The sequence below is a fragment of the Schistocerca americana genome, chromosome 9 (genome assembly GCF_021461395.2).
Source record: "Schistocerca americana isolate TAMUIC-IGC-003095 chromosome 9, iqSchAmer2.1, whole genome shotgun sequence".
Taxonomy (NCBI): Eukaryota; Metazoa; Arthropoda; class Insecta; order Orthoptera; family Acrididae; genus Schistocerca; species Schistocerca americana.
In genome coordinates this window covers 95972375-95996353 of record NC_060127.1, presented here as the reverse complement: position 1 = coordinate 95996353, position 23979 = coordinate 95972375, and the positions used below count along the sequence as shown (strand labels likewise).

The following is a 23979-nucleotide window of genomic DNA, read 5'->3' as shown; positions in this document are numbered from 1 at the left end:
TAGAATTGGCGAGAAGGAGTTTGTGGTACAACTAGACTAGAAGAAGGGATCGGTTGGTAGGACATGTTCCGAGGCATCAATGCATCACCAATTTAGTATTGGAGGTCAGCGTGGATGGTAAAAATAGCAGAGGGAGACCAAGAGCTGAATGCACTAAGCAGATTCAGAAGTATGTAGGTTGCAGTAGGTACTGGGAGAAGAAGCAGCTTGCACAGGATAGAGTAGCATGGAGAGCTGCATCAAACCAGTCTCAGGACTGAAGACCACAACAACAGTGCGTGACTATTGCAGAAGAAATGAAATCACAGTGCTGCCTCATCCTCCGTATTCTCCCGGGCTTTTGTTTATTTTCAAAGTTGAAAACCTTGTTCAAAGGACGAACATTTCAACGACAGACGAGATAAAAGAAAATTCACAGGCGTACCAAGATTGCTTCTGGAAGTAGAAATGGCATTGGGAGCAGTGGATAAATTATGGAGAGTATTTCGATGGAGACGATGCACATTAAGTGAAAGATAAGCACAGAAAAATTTTGTGGAGAAAGTTCCGGAACTACCAGATGATTATAGCGTAGGTAGTTTGCGCCCCATTTCAAGCAAAAACTGTCTTTTCACGTGTCTCATTTGTTAATGACGTAAAATCTCATGAAAGGTACGTCATAGAATGATACAATTTTGGAGTACGATCAGTGGTATATGTAGATACTATCTGCAGAATGTGTTGCGAACAGATTTGACGGTAAAGAAGTAATAAATTAAAACCTCATGTCTGATGCTGAAGTTTGCACGAACATAAATTTGTGGGGAGTGTCATCGTGAAAGGTGTTGTAAAGATTTCAAATTCTTTCCAAAATTTGTTTGGAGCCACTAACTGCGCTCATTCTCAAACAAAGCATGACTATGGTCTTGGTAATTTCCACGCTAAGAGTTAGGTTGCATCACAACATACAGAGTAATATCATGATAAGATTTCAAAGTGGTACAAGATTGGCTGCGAAATGCAAAGATCCCAAGTTTGAGTCTTGGTCCGGTACACAGTTTTAATCTGCCAGGAAGTTTCATATCAGCGCACACTCCTCTGCAGAGTGAAAATCTCATTTTGGATTGGTAACTTGCTCTCAGTGTTTAGAATTGAAAAATTGTGACCTTCACAAAACTAAAAAATGTGGTATCCTATGATCATAATATCAATGAGTACTTTTGAAATCAGTGAACGCGTACAATAATGGGTGTAACGCTTTGTAGGCATACGAAATGGACTGATCACAGAGGCTCGGTCTTGGGTAAAGCAGGTGGTAGGCTTTGGTTTATTGGTAGAATACTGGGGAAATGCAGTCAGTCTGCAAAGGAGATGGTTTATAAATCACTCTTGCGACCCATCATTGCATATTGCCCAAGTATGTGGAACCTATACCAAACAGGACTAATAGTGGTATTGAACATATATATTGAACATATTCAAAGAAGGGCAGCACAAATGGTCACAGGTTTTTTTAATCCGTGGGAGAGTGTTGGAGAAATACTGAAGGAACTGAACTGGCAGACTCGTGAAGACACGTACAGTGTCCCTAGAAAGTTTGTTAACCAGCTTTAAATGATGACTCGTAGGTATATACTACAACCCCCTATCTACTGCTCACAAGGGGATCCTGAGATAAGGTTAGAATAATTGACACACACACACACACACACACACACACACACACACAGAGAGAGAGAGAGAGAGAGAGAGAGAGAGAGAGAGAGAGAGAGAGAGAGAGAGAGAGAGAGAGAGAGAGAGAGAGGTATTCCATCAATCTTCTTGCACTTCATATGTGAGTGGAACAAGAAGAAGCCCTAATAACTGGTCCAATGTGATGTGCTCTCTGCCATGCACCTCACTGTGGTTTAAAGAGTATAAATATAGATGTAGACAAACAGTTTCTAACTGTATTACTGGATTTATTGTGTTAAATCTTTGACATAACTTTATTCTTCATAATAAGCATATTATGGCCATTTCAATTTTTTTAATTCGGTCAGTAAATATATGAAATATTGAGAATCAAATTTTTGTTGCTCATGGTAGCCATTAGAAGGCAACCTGTAACTGGCACTGTGCTGTGTGCACCATGTTAGCCATTTATTAGTATAAGTAACTAGAGAAACTACATGAAAAAGTGGCAAAAACTGAGCCCCAAATGTTATATGCAAAGGTGGACTATGTGGAACAATGATATGTCCTCCACCCCCATATCAAAGTTTTGAAGAGGGGAGGGGGACAGTGAGATACAGATTCTGCTCCCCCAAATTCACTAGAGATGTTCATTTTCCATATGCAGAACCAGCATTAAAAATTATGCTGTATGTGAGCAGAAATACAATTAGTATTCTAGTTGACAAAAATTACTGCTTATGAGTGAATCAAACTGTTGCATCCTTGAAGCTACTACTTGTCAGACAATGTTAAATATTGTGTCACTCCAAGTTCATTCTGTCCTGTCCTGCCCTGTCACAAATTTCTGTGAAGGAATGGAATATCTCATAAATTGGAATGGTTTCTGTCTTATCCATGGCTACTTATGAAGAAAAGGGTGACAGTGTTTTCTGCTACTACTGCATTAGGTCTGTCCAAACAGTCAGCAAAGTAAGACTACAGAAAGAAACTGCTTTTAAAAAAGGCTTCTGTGACTGCAAAAAAAGTTACAGTAAGGTTCAAAATAAATGCAAAAGTCTTTTTTTGTAGAGAGTTTCACAATAATTCAGCAACAAGAAAATTGCACTTCTGTGATAGACCACTTCACGTGATGTCTCCTGGCTGATCAGTAGAAAGCTGAAAGCACTTTCTAGTAATTATCAGTTCACTCGGGTTGCTGCGTCAAGGAGGAAACACAGTGAGAGGTCATGAAATAATCACTGGAATCTTCGTGTGACTTCTCGATGAGAGGACTCATCAAGTTGATTGGTTTTACACTCAAATATAACAGCAGATCATCAACGTACATGGTAATATAGTGTGACAGGATTGATAACCCATCATTGACACAAACTGGGAAGAGTATGGGACTTAATATTGAGCTCTGGTAGGCACCCAATTCTACCTGTCTCTGTTGCGGCTTTGTGATCACGGGCATGATGCATTTTTGGTAGGATTTCAGCTACAAGTGAAACTGTATGTATTGTTTTGGTTCCCCAATATCTTTCACCCTCTCTGTACCAAACAAAGTGGTGCAGTGGTTAGGCGTACTGGACCCGTTTTTGGGAAGATGGCATTTCTCTGTCTACAGGCGCGCAGTGCACTACCAGTCGACGGGCTCCCTGCACTCTGACAGCCCCAGCTCGAGCAGTGCTTCGCCAGTGCCCACGTCTCCACCCCCGCAGCAGGTGCCTCCACCGCAGCAGCCTCAACCACCCCCGCGGGGGCGCGCATCACCCACTGCGTCCAGCCTGGCACTGTCCAAGCGCTGGAGCTCCACGGGGGACTTTGGTCACGCGGGCATTGTGCAGTCGGCCACACCCCAGCACCAGCCACAGTATCACCACGGCATCGCCTCCAGGTACTGCCAGGGCCAACACGTGCACTCGAGTGCTGACGACTCGCAAATGAGAATCAAATTTTTGTATCATCCACTCACCACATTCTTCTCTCTCCATCAGTGTCATCTTGCCTCAAATTTCCTCATTCTATGAACTTTTCTTGTTTTCAGAGCACTCAGAAAGTTCTTGTTGGTGTCACTTTCAAGCTCCAAGGCCGGTTTGACGAAGCTGTCCGCACTAATCTATCGTATGCAAATGTCATCTGTGTTTAACTACCTGAGTCTACAACAATTTTTAAGTCTTGATGTCCTACAATTCTCCCCCTCCCCCCCCAAAAAAACACACAAAAACACACACACACACACCACACACACACACACACACACACACACACACACACACACACACACACACACACACACACACACACAATGCTGCAGACAAATACCTTCAGAAAAGATTTTGTAGCACACAAATTTATATTAGATATTAAAAAATTTCTCTTTTTTGAAACCGCTTTTCTCGCTATTGCCAGTGCGTATTTTGTATCTCCTCTACTTCAGCAATTGTCACTTATTCTGCTGTCCTAATAGCAAAATTTATCTACTATTTTTAGTATCTCACTTCCTATAGTCAGCTATCACACTTCCTATAGTCACCATTGCGTGACTGCTGCATTTAATTTGATTACATTCCATTACACTGGTTTTACGTTTGTTGAAGTTCATATTATACACTCCTATCAAGACACTATCTGTTCCATTCAGCTGTTCTTACAAATGCTTTACCATCCGTGACGTTAGCATAATGTCATTGGCAAGTCTGAAAGTTTCTCTTTCTTCCACCTTGATCTTTAATTCCCTTTCCAAATAAAATCTTAATTTCTTTACTGCTGCCCAATTAACAGATTGAATACCATTGGTGACAGGCTACAACAGTGCTTCACTCATTTCTGAGTTACTGCTTCTCTTTTACATCCTTTGACTCTCATAATTGCAGTATGTTCTTCGTGCAGATTGTAAATAACTTTGTTGCTCCTCATATTTTATCCCTTTTACCTCCAGAATTTGAGTGAGTCACAAAGCAAGTTTTGTGTAATCACTGATGCTGTCTTGGGCATTTATTGATGTCTTGCCTGACAGCATCTGTTTTAGGTTCTTTCTCTAACGACTGTTCGATTCAAAATTTCACATTTCATCAGCAATGGTTATCTCAAAGAAGTTATCCTCCATTGCTTGTGGCGGACTGAAGTCACTCAGTGTGTGGAAGCCTAGCAGTTCCTTCTCGCAAATAAGACATGAGTTTCTGTGAGATTTTTGCAGTGTTCTGCATCACTGAATTTATGCTCAGCCACAGCCAGTTTCTCAATCTGCCCCTTGCGTGTAAATTCATTTGTGTTACTTGAGTCTAGTGTTAGATGATCGTCCTGTAATTGCATTATACTATTTGCCATGAATGCGTAATATTCTGTAAATTCTGCTGTTAATGGATCCCTTTCCCTCTTTGGCCAATTTGAGATACTGAATTCTGTGGTGAGTCTGTAATTCTATGGATCAGTGGGTATTCCATGGACTCCAGCAAAAGTGCCCAAAGCCCAGCATATCAACATCTTTCAAGAAGAAAATTCAGAGGCTATGAGCTACATACATTAGAAACACAGTATAAAGACGGTATACAGACCAGCCAAAAAAATCAGTGAGTCTACAGATCTGTGATGGACAAACAGGATCATTAACAGCAGAAGGAATTTACTGAATACTGTGCACTTTTGCACTTTATAGCTTAATACAATTGCATATTTAAACAGAGTTAACTTGCAGGTGATTTTAACACTAATAAATTACACTTTTCATAACTTTGATGCAGGATAACTGGTCCAAGATCATTGTCACAAATGAGTAACCTGAGACACATTTCTGATCACATCCTTGTTTTTTTTTTTTTTTTTTTTTTTTTCAGACACAAGACAAGACTACAAATGTATTCACAGTTAGCACCTTCTACTCACTTATAAACTTATACACAATATAGAGCTCAGCCAATTCTGCCATTCCAATATTGTTTAAAATAAAAACTGTTCATCCATTATTTGCCAACAGCATGAGATATTTGCAAAATTTTTAGTAGTACAAAACCATACTCCACTGTTGAGATGCTTAACTATGATTAAAGCCATTAATTTACAAACAGTTATCAACTTTTCTGGTATTTTTGAATGATTAAATCTGGGTCTTAATGTTTTCAACGCATAACTGTTCATGAATTTTGAAATATAAATAATGAAATATATTATGGTTTGTCAATCACAGCATCGTATTGAAAGGTGATTCTTAGCATTGTAGTTAAAACTAAAATGATGAGCATTTACTCTGAATATGTCACTTTTCCTTTCTGCGTTTTCAAAACCAACAAGCTTGTAATATTCATAAAGTTGAACTTCCACTTCTTTATTTGTCCAATTGCTGCAGCTTTAGTTTTTGATAGAAAAATCCACTTAAAAAACAAGAGTAACATAAATTAAGTAGCAACCCAGGACGGTTGTTGATATCGGCCATGAGTGAGCATGCATAGCGTGATGCAAAACAGTGTATAAAATTCACTGAATCTCAAGGACTATTTAGTATACCCACTTTTTCCAAAAAGCCATCAAGATCTAAGAGCATGGCAATTACTTCAAAAAGTAAGTGGGAAACCTGAGGTTAAATGGATGTTGGATTCCTATATTACAGAGAACAATGGTTGAAGGTATGAAATGGGAAGGTAAAACATTAACTTCAGTCCACATAAACAGTAAAAGATAATTCTTTGAGAATGCCAGGCACTCCTACTGGTGAAATATCAGATACTAAGACAGCCAGACATTGACTGAGAGACATGAAATGCATGTCTTCAGGCAATGTATTGGAGTTAGTTTTGGCAAACATTCATAGCCTCTACACCCTTTTTCCTTAGTGTGCACCTTCACAACCCTTGCCCACAATGTCTGCATCACTGGAAACTTACAGTTTTTGACGGGACAGCCAATTATACTGCAATCTATACACTCTCTCAACTTATTTTTTAGCAGCCGTTGTGCTCTCATGAAAATGTTCCCCAATACTGTATATGTACTCAAAAAAATTTTGGCACATTCCGTGTGTCGTTACTAATATTTTTCTCAAAGTCTCTGTTTCCACACAGTGCTTTCTTACAGTATTTGCACCCATTCTGTTCTTTCACAGTACCTGCATGTTCATATTCCTTTCCTAAAATCTAATTTCTCTCATTAACCTGTTTACCACAATATTGCACACTCTCTTCTCTCATCCAATCAGTATTACTCCCCATATAAGCCTAAAAAGAAATGCCTTGTTAGCCTCTGTTTTCAACAGTTAATGTCATAGTAATTTACAAGACAAAATAACTATGAACATTACTAGACACTAGAATTCTCTCTTCATTTTGTGGCAGGTCTAAGATATCAGGAGACTGCTTTTCTTTTGATAGATAAATCACAGATGCAAAAATCTTCTAATGATTGTATGGAAACAGACTGATACTGCTAAGCACTCTTTGCTTTAGCTGGAAGCAAGAGGAGAGGAATGAAGGAAATGAGACATCCAAATGATTGAGCAAATAAATCACTCAGAATCACCTGCTGTGGTCTGAATATCTTGAAAGTGTGTCTGCTTACTTAATAGTAATGACGTGGGACCACAGGGTGCCACATTTTTGTTTTCTCAATCCAAATGTAATCTGTAACACAAACTGCTATCAGTTACTGTGCTAGCACATCTCCAAATGTCCCTTTGAAATAAATGTAAATCTTCTGATCTAGGGTTTTCACAACATGCACAAATATCTAATACCATTGCACCATCTCAAAAACTGGGTGCCTGAGACATAAAAACACAACATGCATTTCAGATAATTGTTGTAGCATGATTTCACACGCACTGTCTCATTCTGCTACACTTAGCATAGTTTAGTGGTGGGTAGTTAGAAATCCAGCTGTCAGACATTTGTTTAGTCTGCTGTAGAAAATTTATGTGACAGTCTCTGTGAAATCGTGTCTTAAAATGCACAGTGATATTTTACTGGGTGCAGCATGAACATAATGTGGATGAAAATTTTCAATTTTTAGGTATCAGCTCTGTCTGTTGGAGGACAAATTGAAATACATGGTTGAAACAATCACAGAATTTGCAAGACCTACAAATTTCTTTAAATATATTGTAAGTGGTTTTTATATGCTAAAACTTGTTAAATTAATTTCCCTCTTAAAAGTTGAAAATTGAACATTTTGTGTGTTTTTTTTTAAGCTTACCTGCATCTAACTCTCATTTAAAGTGTTACCAGAATACACAATACACTCACTTATGGTATGGGTTCCTGGAGACAGTCACATACATGCATTCAAAAGCATATACAGGCAAACTTTGCTAAATGAGAGGATTGTGGGGCAAAGAAAGTTGTTTGGACATATGGTCAGAAATGTGGTACACCATGAGGTGCAGCCACTTGCAGGTGGAGATAAAAGATGTTTGACAGTGTAGATTTGAGTGATGGAAAGCACACTTGAGGACACACCAGGAAAGTGGGAATGTGCTGTCTGCGCTAGTGTTTTCCTGGTATGTTGGCAGAGAACCATCAGCACTGTTTCTTCCTCAGTGTGTGTTTGGGGATTACTGGTGACCACCCGTAACACCAGTCATTGTTACAAGTCTCACAAAAAAGGCGTATCAGCGTTCGTGCAGGAAACCCTACTTCTGCAGCTGGAAGGAGGCAACCCTACCTCTGCAGCTGGAAGACACGTTTTCTGTGGTATGAATGGTAATGTGGTTATTACATGATGATGCTCCAGGTAACTCTTGTATATCCCTGTGGAGGCATCTCAATAACATACGCTATGACCACACATTGCGGCTGAAATGGTGCTGATAGTTCACTGCCACTGGATCACTAAAACATTAGTACAGACAGAACATTACCACTTACAATACATATATGATTTCGACTATTGAAACCTACACTATCAAAGATCTTTATCTCTACCTTCAAGTTGGTGTAACTTCACTTAGAATGTGTGTCAGGCTACAGGTCCATGTGACCTTTTTTGCACCTCATCCTTTAAGGGACCGTTTCCTGCAGTTTGTTTGCATTTTGCAACAGCACCATGTATATTTTTTATTGGGCAGCACAGCCACAACCCCAACAACAACAACTTGAGACTAAGTTTCCCTTGCAGTCAGTCTGATTACCACACACTTTCCTTCCCTTCTACATGCATAATGCATAAATAGCATTTTCTTGAGAAACAGTGGTAACAGAAACTTGCAGAGTGCCTTGTCTTGACAGTTGACAGACAGATTATTTGAAAAGAATAAAATTTCTGTACCAGTACTAGAAATTTTTAAGGTTGGTCAGCATATTCTCTATCTTTAAATTAAATTATTTAAAATTATTTTAATTATCTTTAAACAATTGATAATTGAAATGTACATGATTGAATCACAATAAATGAATGTGTACATTAAAAGCAAAGCATTGATGTATATTAACACAATGCTTTGTTTTAATGATAAATAGTCTATAGAAGCATACATAAAGATGCATGTACTTAAATCCATATGTGCCTGTGACATTTGCAAATTAGAAATATGACTTCAAAAATGCTGAGTGGCCAAAAGTCTTTGGAAGGCACTGTGATAAGAGTCAGTCATCAGCTGCCTGAAAGAGTTCCAGGTGCCAAAACCATAAAAATCTGTGATATGGATTTCTTTTATATCAAATGAAATCAGTAACTGTTCTTTTCTCTTTCACCTTTTCAATAATAAACTGTTATTATACATAGTTACAGAGTTCTGGACTGAATGGATGTAAAATCTACTCTCATTCAGATTATACACAACTTTTCATTGTAAATGTGAGCCATTCTTGTTATACTTGTTCATTGGTGGGTCATATTGTGTCATATTCTGAGGCTTCCCTTATGCAATCTGTGCAGTCGGTAGCTCCATGCCATACTTGCTGTGATGTAAGGGGGTCTGCTGTATGCCACCCCAAGAGTACCTCAAACAAAAAATACAATACATTACAAGACAAAACACCTATTTGAACTAACACAAAATATGCTATACCTAAAAATGATGTTCTTTTTTCATACTTAAACCTCATCACTATTGTAATGAAATTGATTGCAAAGACACTTACTCATTCATGGATGGTGGGGATACAGAACAGTCTGCACCATTTAATATTTTCGGGGAAAAAAAGTACCATAACACCATATTTGGCAAAAAGTGACACCGAATTTGGCAAAAAATAGCACCAAAAAGGGCAATATATAACACCAAAATTGACAAACAAAAAATAACAATGCAACTGGCAAACTAATGCCTAATTTGATAAAAAATAGTACCAAAATTGGCCAAAAATCACACTGAAATTACAAACAATACAGAGTGTTGCAAAAAAATCAACACTGAAACTGGTAAGAAAAACTAACACCAAAACTAGTGAAAAATAACACTGAAATGGCAGAAGATAATCCTGAATTTGTTAAAAAAGAGAATATCACCAATTTGGCAAAAATAGCACCAAAATTGGAAAAAGAAATATGAGAATTGCAGAAGATAACACCAAATTTTATATATATATATATATATATATATATATATATATATATATATATATAAAGAATGTCACTGAATTTGGCAAAAAGAAAAACACTTCAAACTGATAAATAAAATTTCACTGAAATCAGCAAAAAAAAACTTAATTTGGCTAAAACTCACCAAATTATCCACATTCATAAAATAAAATTTACCAAGGACACAAAGCCTATATTCAACTTCTGGCAGGTTAAAACTGTGTGCCAGACCAAGACTCTAACTCAGAACTTAAGATCAGGAGGTAGGAGACGAGGTATTGGTGGACTTTCAACTGTAAAGACAGGTCGTGAGTCGTGCTCGAATAGCTCAGTCAGTAGTGCAATTGTCCACAAAAGGCATAGATCCTGAGTTTGAGTCTTGGTCTGGCACACAATTTAATCTGCAAGGAACTTTCAAATCGGTGCGCACTCTGCTGTAGAGTGAAAATTTCATTCTGGAAAACATATATTGGATATAGGCTATAGGATATAGATGGATATTCATCACACACTTATGCTTGTCCTGTGCAGGGGTTTAAGAGTGTGCTAACATGCTACAATATTAAAGACACATCATAGACACTATTGAGCTGAGAGAGCCGAATTCTTATGTTATCTCATATGTGTTATGACCACTCGTGTGTGCAGCACAGTTTATCTCTCCATGTTCACATTCCACTCACAATGTTCTGCCATGTTTGCTGCATGCCTGTCTGTAACAGACTGCTCAAGTATTGTGTCTGTATACACGCCATGTGCCACTTTTAGCCACAACATTCACACGTCATGTGTCTTCAAATGGGATAGCCCTTCCTGTGACATTTGGCCACTCTGATTATGTCTGTTGTCAATTTCATATGCTTGTCTGTAAACAGTACCTTGTGGCATGTTGCACTAGAATATTTCATTTAGCCACCATAGCTTTAAATCAGCATTCTGTAAATAGAAATCGTCCATGCTGTTTCTTACATGATGCTTTTAAAGATGTTGACTGTTACAGTGAAAAGGCACCGAGTCAGTAGAGTGCTATGTGATAGTGTTGCACCGCTGGCAGAGGAGTTGCATGCCTGCATGCTGCATGTTTTGTTCTGGTCTCTTGTTCTAGACTTGCGACCAAGTCTCTGTTTAATCTGCACCTGCGCTCTCAAATGCAGGGACAGCACCAGCTAAAGCACGGGTATGCACCATCTCAGTCTTTGTCTCTGCTTCTCTTTTTGCACACATTTCACTTTGCAATCGCTGTAGCACACCACGTTTTTGCTGTACCACTAGTTTAAGGATATGTTTTATATTTAAAGAATGTTTTATAGTGTGTTTGAAGTTAAGAAAGCAATTGTTTTAGCTCAACATAATTTGAAAAACACACACGCACATCCACAGACAGTACATGTTGTCTGGATTAAACTGTTTTATTCTACCTTTTTTATTTACTTTTATTTGAGCCTCTTCGGACTGTGTGTTAACAATAAGTATCATTTTTAGTGTCTATGTCTAGTTCTTCTACCAATATGGTAATAGCAGGTCCACCTTGATGATGAGAATACTTTATGAAGATTGGACACACTCATCACAGGGAGTTATCCGTGATACTTACTTATACAAAATAGGCCTACATTCTGTCCATTAATTTCTGTTTTTATTTTGAAATGACCAGTTTCAGGCAATGTCGCCCATCTTCAGATCTGTTAAACAGTAAAAATAAATTGCAGTTGTTCTAATCTTGCGTTTACATTATTTCAAAGTTAAAAATAAGTTGCATCTAATTATAACACAAAAATAGTATAACATGCCACACTTTGTAGTTATAAAAGAACCATTCTTAATGGAACTTTCAGCCTTGCCACAATGGTAACACTAGTTCCTGTCAGATCACTGAAGTTAAGCGCCGTCAGTGAAGGCTATCACTCGGATGGGCGACCGTCTGGATCTGCAGAGTGCTGTTGGCAAGCGGGGTGCACTCGTGCTCGTGAGATCAATTGCGAAGCTGCTTGATTGAGAAGTAGTGGCTGCAGTCATGAAAACTGACAACAGCCTGGTGAACGGTGTGCTGACCACATGCCCCTCCATGTCCGCATCCAGTGATGACTTGGGACTGAGTATGACACACTGGTCCGTCAGTAACATTGAGCCTGCAAGGCCTGTTGAGAAGGGGGAGGGGGGGGGGGGGGGAGAGAGAGAGAGAGAGAGAGAGAGAGAGAGAGAGAGAGAGAGAGAGAGAGAGAGAAGAAGAAGGTACACTTTAACACTACAGGCATTTTACCCCATTCAGATTACTTTTAATATTCCACATCACCCCCTAAACAACTTGTTTGATTTCAACCAGAATTGGTACACATATCACTTAGTGTCTGGAAATGATCACTGTGGTGTGGGGGCAAGAACTACCAACCTATCGAAGGGATTGGGGGGGGGGGGGAGGCTTTAAAAGCAGTGTAACCCATGACAGGAGAATATCTGTAGTACAGCCACCCAGTATCTGAGAATGAGGGCCCTTAGTGACATTGGAACAAACTTTGCACGTAATTTCAACCTTTACCAAAGTTTTCTCAGTGACAATCCTTACAAAATGATAAAACGAAAAAGTTGATTACTTACTATATTTTTGCTATTCATGCTTTAAAATTGCTGCATGTAGCATGTTTTAATTTATTACTGCTTTACTACCAATTCTATTCACAGTATATTTCACAGACGGTAGCGACATATACCAAAGGATGTGCCTGCAAAGTTATGTCATTGTACACCACATTGTTCAGGAGATACGATGACATAAACATTAAGTTGTATGAAAATGAAAGTGCAGGGAGAGATTCCCTAGACACACAAGTGAAATATAGCAACAAGTATGTGTGAAATATTTTAAATGCACGAGAAATATATTTGACATGTGTGTAAGTGTTAAAGCCATGGATAAAACGCTCATTCTAAACACGTAGAACAACTTCAACCAAATTTTGAACACTATGTTAGTTATGGTCTGAAAAGAAATACTGTGGGGTAAGCCCCACCAGCCTCCTATTGAGGTGAGTATGATAACATGGTGAGAGAAGGGAGATGGAGACATTTGGGAGGGACAAGATGGTGAGAGAGAGGGGGAGGGGCAAATGGGCAGGAACAGGGGAAGGAGGAGATGGACAGAGAAAGGAAAGAGGAAGAGATGGACAGAGAGAGGGGGCAAAGAGAGATCCAGAGAGAGGGAGAAGAGGAAATGGACAGAGAAAGCGAAGAGGAAATTAACAGAGAGGGGGGAAGGAGAAGATGGCCTAATAAAAGAGTAGAGTAAATACATACCTGGGCCACACCAGGTACTCAGTTAGTTTTAATAGGAAGTGAACAGAATGCAAGTGTGGTTTTATCATATTGCAGTGAAACTCATAGTTCCACTAAGACTGGTTACTCTGTAACCACGAGATATGGTATATAATACAACTTGTGTATTGTAGTTAGATAGACAAAGTTTTTAGCTTTGTAGCATTGTAAGCTCATGATTAGAATCCAATTATAATTTATATTTGGTGTTTAACTAATCTTGCAATAGGCAACATTGCCCAAAGCCAGTGACTTTGAAATAAAAACAGCAATCAACAGATAGAAAATTAGTCTATTTTTAAAACATTTTTTTTTTTTTTTTTTATGGGGTGTATTTGCTGGCCACAACGTGCCTTCAGTTGACAAAATATTTAATGCTGGTGATAAAGACATAGAAGAGAAGGTACACAACACTGTCCTACCTTTCAGAACAAATAGTTCCTTCCCTGGGGAAGAGGGGGGTAGTCTCATCCCTTACATCCTGGGGTCTGAGCGACCTGCCTTTCCTTTTTAAACTTCCCCAACTTATCATTCTTAGAGGGAGGGCCTAATAGTTCCAAAAGCTAGGGCAGTGTTGTGTAGTTTCACTTTTCTACATTTGTGTATCAGCAGCACTAAATATTTTGCCTGGTGTAAGTAAGGCCTGGCTATAAATTCTGTCTTATAATTTTATAGTTTCCTTGACTGAATTTTACTTTTGATATGAAAACTTTCTTTGTTTATAACCAAACTCAATTCAACAATAACTTTGCAGTATCAGTGGGTTTCACATTGTTTCACTTTCTCTGTTCCTCACATGTCACTACAAAAATAACCTGTTTTATTTCAGTGTACAAAATGTCCTGGTTTGGCATCGATTTGATTAGTAACTATTTTAAAAAAAAAAAAAAAAAACCCTTCATCTTTATGTGTACACAAGCAGCTATTCAGTCTTTTGTAACTATGTAGTATTATAGAGAACCGAGTTGGCCTTGGTGAAGTGTGAACCTGCAGACCGTAAGGTCCCAGGAACAAATTCTGGTCATCTTTTCAATCTGCCTTTAACCTAACATTAACCTCTTAATGAGGTGAAGATATGCCAGGAACCAACAAGTGGTCCAGATTCCATCTTAAAGTAACAGTCGACTTTCCCTGAAAAGATTACTGGTGTAGCTTAAGGACATGCAAGTCAGTGGAGTGATGCCCAATGAAAAGAACTTGCAAATGAGCAACTGAATGTTGCTTTTGAGAGTCTCCCAGCCAATCATGCCATATGACTTTGCTTTATAGAGGACTGAACAGGTGCTCATTTAGACATAAATATCTTGCTTTTAAAGTGGGTACCTAGTAAAAAGGGGTCAACATCTGACATTTTATATGAGGGGCAGCCATAAAGTTTTAATAGCCAGATTGAAAAATTATGATTATGTAGTTAATGTTTTGTTTGCTTGTGGGTACGGGTCTACATTCCTCATGCACACTGAAATATCTGTGCCACAGTATTGTAGCATTCTACTAAAAAAAAAAAGGTTCCAGGCACATTTGTAAAGTGGAGTATCATGTGGGAGTTGCACCGCATACAAATTATTTCACCAAGCTAGGTGGCACAGTGGTTGGCACACTGGACTCCCATTCAAGAGGGTGACAGTTCATATCGCTCTCTGACCGTCCTCACTTACGTTTCGCTAAATTTCTCTGGGCAAACACTGGAACGGTTCCTTAAAAAGAGCAAGGCTGACTTCCTTCCCTATTCTTGAAATAATCTGAGCTTGTGCTCCATCTCTGATGGCCTTGTTGTCAACAAGACATTGAATCTTAATCATCCTCCCTTCTTTCAGATTACTACTTTAGTTATGTGCATTGGCCTGACACAGCTGCAACATTTCTGCTGACACCGAGAATAAATTTCTGTATTATACAATTACCACACAACACTCAAGCTTTTTCAGTGTAACTATACCATTTTGTTTCCATTCCCCAAGCACAGTGCTGCGATACTGTGGATTGGAGCTCTCAGTGTGCACAAGGACTGCAGGCATGTACCTGCAGACAAAGAAAAAGTTTTTAAAATTTTGTTCCTGTGGAGGTCCACTGCTTCTAAATGCTTAACAAAAGAAAACATGGTCCTTGGTAGGCCGTAATGGTCCTTGGTAGGCTGTAATGTAGACGATCTTTATTTCAGTTTTGCGATTAGCTGATTTCGATGACTTGTTATTTTCAAGCACTTGTGTAGTATTATGTATTACAGGTCATAAATGTGAGTTATTTTCCTCTACACATAAAAAGTAGACATTATCTTCTATCCGTACATTGTGAGTGGATTCACAGTATTGTGACAACTTTAAACATCATAATTATGTTATGTTTAAAGTTGTCACAGCATTATGCTGTATAAAATGTGACTTGTTTACTTTTTTATTTAGTCTTTTTGATGAATTTGTTAATACTAATTATAATAATTGTGAAACCAGCTGCTGGACAAATATGCAAAAAATTGCTTGTTAAGTGTATGAAGCCATGTTGTTCGCTTTTGTAACGTAAATATCTGTGGTCTTTTATGTAGTAAGGCAAAATCCTAAGCGAAATATAATTAGTCGTATGGAAAAGCAAAACACCATATTTTAAAAAAATGGTGGTTGATTAGTTAGCGCACAGATAAGATCTGATGTATAGATTGGAAATGCTGATCACCAAATTGGTGTATAAGAAAATCTTGCAGTGCCATAAAAAGTATAATGTCCCGAATGCAAAAAATCTGTGTTGCTCTCTGTTCAAAAGGTTTAGTAGAGTCTGCAGCTGAGAATATCATACTTGTTAAGTGAGTGTAGCATCTTTCCTTAGTTGCAGGTGATGTGCGAGCACACCATCTCACATTCACAAGTCCGAATTCTTCTTCATAGGTACTTCACCTACAGTTTTGTAGTAGGAGAAGCAATAAGGAGAAAGGAAGCATGGAAGCAAGAAAAAGCTTATCTGTGAAATGAACGTCTGGTACTCAGAGTATCTCTCTTCATATGATATAGATGTCTGAGAAACGTTTCAGTTTGAGGAAACTGCTAAATGTTGTTTATTCTTGTCTGAAGTATTGTTAGTAATGACTTGTGCCATTCAGAAGGGTACAGAGGCACACAAGACCTACCAGTTAACTCATTGTAAGTTTACAGAATAAAATAACTTATTGCACTGTACATATCCAGATGGTGGTATCCGTGAAGGGACCTCTGCAAGTCATTTAATTCTCAACTTCACACTATATTCTTTCTGTTTTCTTTTTGAGCATTTGTTAGTTAATGGGCATTAGCTGCATTGCTCCATACAATAACAGGGAGTGAATGTACACATAATATTATAGCAATTTATATCTGAGCAGCAAGATAATGGGAAATGCTTCTTGGTGCATAGCAAAATGCTTCTTGGTGCACAGCAAATGGAAAAGTCATTTCTTGATAAGCTTATCACTGTGTTTATTCCATGTACAACTGTTGTCTTACCACAGAAGGAAATTTTGTATATGGTATTCCGCATATCAGGTGACCAACATCACATATTCATGGTATGTGCAATTCTTTATTGTTACGCTTGCACTTCATAATTAGTGTGCACCTATTTATTTCAGTTTTTTGCTTATCCTTTGGGTCATGTACACCTCAGTTATTATGGCCAGCATGTTAAATATAATAATAATTATTATTAGTAGTAGTATTATTAATGCCACATGGCCGATAGCCTGGTGAAAGTATTTCAGTTGGATGCCACTACGGCAATTTTCAACTGTCTGAGCCAACAGCATGCAGCGCACCCAGACGGTAACCCATCCAAGTACTAACCTGACCCAATGTTGTGTAAATTTGGTGATCAGGTGAGAACCAGTGTCTTCAGCAAACCAAGGCCGTTGCTGTTCTTCATACTTAATGAGGGATAGGGCATCTTACAGAGTGATACTGTGGAGAATAACTTAGTAACAGTGTATTGTTCATTTCAAGATTGTATTTTTCACTCTTCAGTGGAGTGTGCCCTGTCACTGAACCTTCTGTCAGATCGAACGTCTGTCCTAGATAAGCACTCGAGCCCATAAAGTTGCAATTCATAAACATTGAGTTTGTAGAGTTTCGAAAATATGAGAGATGTACGGTCAGAATCTCAGCTGAAAAGGGGGAAAAGTATCGTGCCCAGAGAGCTAGGCAGGTAGGAAAAATGCCTGCATTAACTGACAAGTTTGAAACTTGAAATAACAGAAAATTTTATGATAAGAGTTAATCGTTTTGAGTGTTCAATTCTATATATCATGATCTGTTATGTAAATCTTGTATGGAGTAATGGAGATAACATATAGATATGACGGTGTTTCAGAATAACTTACTTACTTCTTGAATCCTTCTGACTACTGGATAAAGGATCAAGTGGATAAAGGATCAAGTGGATAAAGGATCATTGATTTTAAGGCCATATATTTCACTTGTGAAACAGGGCAGCTGAAAACAAATTTGTAACTCAGAAAGTGTTGGTATTGCATGTTCTGAAGGTATTAATATTTCCTTATTTTGATGGTATAGCGATGTGGAAATAATGTAATTCTTTACATTGTAGTACTGTGTGTGGATTGTGCCTAGCATAATGAATTTTTTGTTGTAGGCAAGTTCTTGTAGAACATGTAAATACTTTAGGATCAAATGAGACTACTTACCAAAAAAGCATAAGTATTGCATCGTCTCTAGCCACACACAAAAGAAGGAAGACTTGGTAGCTTTTGGAATTACCCTTTAATGAGGAAGGGGGGGGGGGGGCGGAAAAAAGGTCTATGCTCCTACATGGTGCCAGCTTGTTGGTTTCTCTAGCCAGCACCGTGATGGAGCGTAGGCATATGTGCAAGGGTGTGTGTGTGTGTGTGTGTGTGTGTGTGTGTGTGTGAGATGAACTTTTGGTTAGTTACGAGGTATGCCCAGAAAGTAAGTACAGTTTTGGAAAAGAATTCATAACAACACTTTTTCAAACTATAATTTATTTTTTCAAGAAAGAGCATATCTTAAACTATTTTTCTATATGGTTGCTACCATTGATCAGAGATTTTTCATAGCAGGAAACCAACTTTTCTATGCCCTCTTCATAGAAAGATGCTTCCAGTGAAAAGGACCACTTCTGAACACTGTTTTTTGTGTTGTCATCACTGTCAAAGTGCCTTCCTCCAAAATCTCACTTAAAGTTAAAAATCAAGTGGTAGGCAGAAGGAGTGAGATCAGGACTACACAGCAGGTGATCAAACTGCACGAAATTGCTGAGTAAGGTTTTGAATGGCACAAGCAGAATGGGGACATGAATTTTCACAAAGCAACACAATGCCTTAACTGACCATCCCATGCCTTTTGTTTCGAATTGCACACCTTGAAGTTGTCACTCTTGGAAGGAACTCAACAATCGTATGTCCCAGAGCACAGTGCACATGATTGTTTGTACTGACAATGTTGTTTTTTGAATTTTCTTTTGGGGGTGGGGATTGTGAGTGTCTCCACTCCATTGGCTGCTGTTTTGATTCTGGAGTAACATGACAAACCCAAATTCCATCACCGGTCACAATTCTGTTTAAGAATTCATGTCTCTCATCACTTTGTTCGGAAAGAAATGTCAAAGCACTGACCATGTTCTTTCATTTTGTGTACATCTGTAGGCATTTTCAGAATGCAACAAGAATTGATATTGTACATGTGGTGTCTGTTTTTTCAGACATGTCTGAAAGAACAGACACCATTTTCATCCAAGAGCCACTATGAATGAAGACACAAAGATATAACAGACATTGTCTGTGAGTGGGCATTGGCTTAACTCAATGGGGAAACTTGAAATTTTGTGCTGGAATGTGATTCGAACCTGTCTCTCCTGCTTATTAGGCAGATGCTCTGTCCACTGACTCGAACCCAGGTCTCCTACCTAGTAAGTAGGAGATGTGCATTGAACTCTTTGTCCAGCTCAGATTTTCAATTTTCCCCATTGATTTAAATCAATGTCCACTCACAGCCAGTGTCTGTAATACCTTTGTATCTTAAGAATTAATTTGTGAAAATTTAAGTGATTTGTGACAATCTGATGCAAAACAGTTTTATGAAATTTGTGGAAACTGATCACAGAGCATTATTATTGTGAACTGTCCGTTTTCACCAAAAAACGGAGGTATACATTAATGTAAGAAATGGCATCATAGAAACCTAATCTTTCTACTGTATTAACAGTAAACTATCAGTATAATGCTTAGAGCTATTCACACTGGTGCCATCTAAATTTAATTGAGTGTATTAGTGATAAAGTTGCTACTTCGAAAAAGCTGCTGCCTCCTCAATTTTACTTGATAGCTGTTGTTTTTCTGCTATTAGTTGCTTAATATTTACTTGATCACAATGATACTATTCAAAGAAAATATTGTTCACATCTATAAGTACTGAGCACTATTTATAGTTCACCATTACTTGTCATACAGCTTGATAATGAACATTGCTATGTTCCATGTAGCTAAGAAATGGTTTCAATAATTGAATCCAGATATACTGATAATTTTTAGAGTGTGGTTAACAATAATAATTCTGTGTGGCACATTAGCATGTTGCAAGTCTTTCAACTGGACGCCACTTGAGCAGCTTGCGTGTCCCTAACCAACCGCATTTATTCAACCATGGAAAGGAGGCCTACAATATAACACTGAATCTAAACCATGTGACATTTCTGGTTAATTCTCATATCACTGAAGGCTGTGCTCCAAGCAGGATTTGATCCACAACTTTTCAGTTTCCAGGTATGCACTTTGCCACAAATGTGTGGTTGTGCGTGTGAATGTGTGTACTTTTACCAGAAAAAGAGCTAGTATGAAAAGTGTTTCCTCTTATGTGTTTGCATGTTCCACATGTCAATCGGCTATAAGTGAGTGTTTGCCTTTCCCATATTTTGCACATTGTTCTGTCTAGGAATTTCCATTTTTGTTATACTGTATAACAAATGAATCAATTTACATTTATAATACTGCCTCATGGTGAGAATATGGCAACTTGCTGATAATTTGATAATTTACATGAATGCCCTTCACATTAATCTTAAGAACTCCTCTATTTTCTAAAGGTTCTTTGCATTACTCACATTTTTGTTGCTTTCTGTGACACACTAAAGGAGGAGGAGGAGATTAGTGTTTAACGTCCCGTCGAGAACGAGGTCATTAGAGACGGAGCGCAAGCTCGGGTGAGGGAAGGATGGGGAAGGAAATCGGCCATCCCCTCTCAAAGGAACCATCCCGGCATTTGCCTGAAACGATTTAGGGAAATCACGGAAAACCTAAATCAGGATGGCCGGAGACGGGATTGAACCGTCGTCCTCCCGAATGCGAGTCCAGTGTGCTAACCACTGCGCCACCTCGCTCGGTGGCACACTAAAGTGCAGGGATTCGTTTGACATGGTGAATGGACAGCACTTGCTATTTACATTGTGAATTAGCTTTTTTGCAAGAATGTATAATGAAAACAGCATTGTACACTGGGTAAAACAAATGAGTTTGTTGTTAACAAGTGTGTATTTATTAGTGAAGATGAAGACTCCAATCTCTGTCCTGATTTAGGTTTTCCATGTTTTCTCTAAACTGCTTCCGGCAAATGCCAATTGCTTCTCCTATTCTTGTCAAAGTAGACCTGTAAGTGCTTAAATGCGTGTTTACATGATGTTTGCTTTTTGCTCTTAAAGTACTACTACTACTACTACTACTACTACTACTAATGTTGGGCGATAGCCAGTGCAAGGTATTTATCTTAGTATGATATTTATGAATGTTACTGTTGTTGTCTAAACACAATCCATTGTTTTGACTTTTTATTGGTCCAGTTTTACTATACATCACAAATTGCACAATTAATATTGGACAGGTCAAAATGAGGATACAATTTTATTATTCAGTGTCAGCCAAAAAGTGAAAGTAAGTAGGTGTAATCTAAGTTTTTTAGTAACTTTTTAAGAACAGGTCAAAAACAGATTAATAATACATAGTATGAGCAGAATAGTACTTACATTAAAATTATGTACCTATTCTTAAAATATAATTTTTTTAAAATAACATTTATGTTACATCCTCAGAAATTCTTTTACTGAAAAAACAGTGCTTTATTAGAAATACCTTCAGCTTCATTTTAAATATTTGACTTCCTCTGGTATCATATCATGTACTATCACACCATTGTTAATTATACACCTCAGATAGGATGCTACTCTGGAATATGTTCGGTACATTTTTGATTTCCCTATGGTATAGTAATTGTGTACATGCTTGTACTGTAGTAGTTTGCCTGTTATCAAGTGGTAGTTCCTGGTGAACAAGATAGTTTCACAAATGAATACTCATGGGATATTCAGGACACTGAGCTCTGTAAAGTGAAATTTACATGACTCAATCTTTTTAAGCCCACAGTTATTCTTAGAGCTTTTTCCTCTTCTTTTCTAAAAACATCTGTGCATTATGTGGAACTTTGCACAATATGCCTGCAGTACTCTTATTTTGATTGTAAACAACAAACTTAATAGTGGATTAAATGAATTATTAGGCCGCTGTCATTGTGCCTAATTGTTTACAGGACAGTTTCTGTAGAGTGCTTTGTGTTCTCAGTACTTCATATAAATGTGTTGTGTTGATTATGCTTGGTGTGATAGTTGTCAGTGGATATCTTTTGAAGCATTACATTTAAAGTCAGAACAACAAGTGTCTTGAGAACTGAGTTTCCCTTTGAATGCTTTGCAGTCCACCCGTGGGAAAGCATGGCTGACCTGCGAATGGGAAGTCCCTTGACCTTGAGCAGTGCTGCTTGGTTGCTGGTGCATTTACTATGACTGTACCAGTGGTAGGAGTAGGGGGAAGTGAAGCAGGAGTAGTGGTGGGGGCAGGTGGCAGTATGGAGAGTGTTGGAAGGGGAAGGGAGGGGATGGGGCAGTGGAGGGGAGTTTTGAGAGGAGGCAGAAGGTGACGTCATGCGTGGCTGTGTCAGTGGTCTGTGTGGGCACAACAGGTTGCACCAGTCTACTGTACACTGCAGTGACAGCAGCAGCAATGGACACAGAGTGAGTCACGTCTCAGTTTGAGCTGATGTGTTCTTCCCCCCAGCATTTAATATGCTTTCTGCCCCAGATGTTACTTTTTTCACTATTATTGAGAAATCTTCAGTTCAGCAGTATTGTGTACTTACCTGTGTGTTTGTAAACAAAAACTTCTCAGTTTACACTTCTTAGAACTTTGGAAGTTACTTCAGTATTTGATTTCATATTTTAATCTAACCATAGCAACTTTCTTCTTCGTTCTGTTTGTCAACAGTTTTTGTGGAGTGCTTTTTTTTTATTTTTTTTATTTTTTATTTTTTTTTAAATGTGCCCATGTGGCAGCTTGGAAGTGCAAAGTTACTAGTGTCAAATATGTGACAGTTGATTTTGTAATGTAAAGATGATTATTTTTGTTAATATATTACAGCTGGTTTTGTTGAGGAAACAAATAGTATCAGCTTTGAACTATTTCTCTCTGCCCTTATTACATTATTGTTTTCCGACAGTCATTTCTATAATCATTATTTTCCTATTTTTCAATAAGACAGATTTTCCATTTAACCCATCTCCTAATATTGATTCATTACTACACACCATTTTATGTAATATGTATAGCATTCTTTCTCTTTGAGAAGCAATATTAAATAAACATAGTTGTTTTTGAGTGAAGGTTAAGTAAATTTAACATGATAAATTTTAAAGTGTAGGAAAGCTGGAAATCCTATCAGGCTTTGGCAGAGGAAGTGTAAAAATAATGTCCTCCCCCCCTTGTCTCTCTCTCTCTCTCTCTCTCTCTCTCTCTCTCTCTCTCTCTCTCCTCTCCCTCTCTCCCCCCCCCCCCCCTTACTTTTCAGAGAGAGAGCAGTAATTGGCATATTTAGTTCGGAGAGCCCATAGGAAGTGCTGTATCAGTGCGGGCAGGAAGTGCCAGGTGGCAGTGATAATTAGCTCTGTGTTTACTGGACTGTGCAGGTGCACTTGTTGTGGTCGGCACTGCCTTTTTCAAACTGAGGGCTTGGTTCACAAGTCTGCTAATCAGTTATAGTTCAATAGGAAACAATAGTCATTTTAATTGAGTCTCCTACATATAGTAGGCTACATAAGAAATTATATTGTTCAATAGAAATCCAACTTATTCCATAATTTTAAGTGTGTCATCTACAAAGAATGATGTTATTGTAACATTTGATTTTTGAAAATAATTTTTGGCCAATAATGCAAGCTGTTAAAAGACCAGAATATAGTAGGACATGTGCCTTTGGCAAGGAACATGAGTGACGTGTCTTTAATGACTTTTGTGACAGTGTACAACATAGGCACTTCATAGTTTCATGTCTGTGATATTGTAACCCATTCCATATCTTTGAGTTTTCCCACCATGTAGAGAATGGAGTGTGAAAGAATGAATACATTATTTAGCCACACCAATCACTTCTCAGCAGGTCATTCTCCTTATCAATGAATTTGGCTTCGATTATGCTGGGCCTGGTCTCCGGA

The 23979-nt window shown here is 38.3% G+C and overlaps 1 protein-coding gene across 6 annotated transcripts in view; it reads left to right on the top strand.

Annotated features, from left to right (window-relative positions):
- Window positions 1-23979, top strand: part of LOC124551354 (echinoderm microtubule-associated protein-like 2) — a 666787-nt gene that overhangs the window by 552216 nt on the left and 90592 nt on the right. For 5 of the 6 annotated variants that reach the window (XM_047126385.1, XM_047126384.1, XM_047126387.1 and 2 more), the window contains exons 5-6: window positions 3266-3535; window positions 11252-11323. In XM_047126385.1, coding sequence (XP_046982341.1) covers window positions 3266-3535; window positions 11252-11323 — 342 coding nt within the window. The remainder of the gene's footprint in view (window positions 1-3265; window positions 3536-11251; window positions 11324-23979) is intronic. The other variant, XM_047126388.1, reaches the window with a different exon arrangement.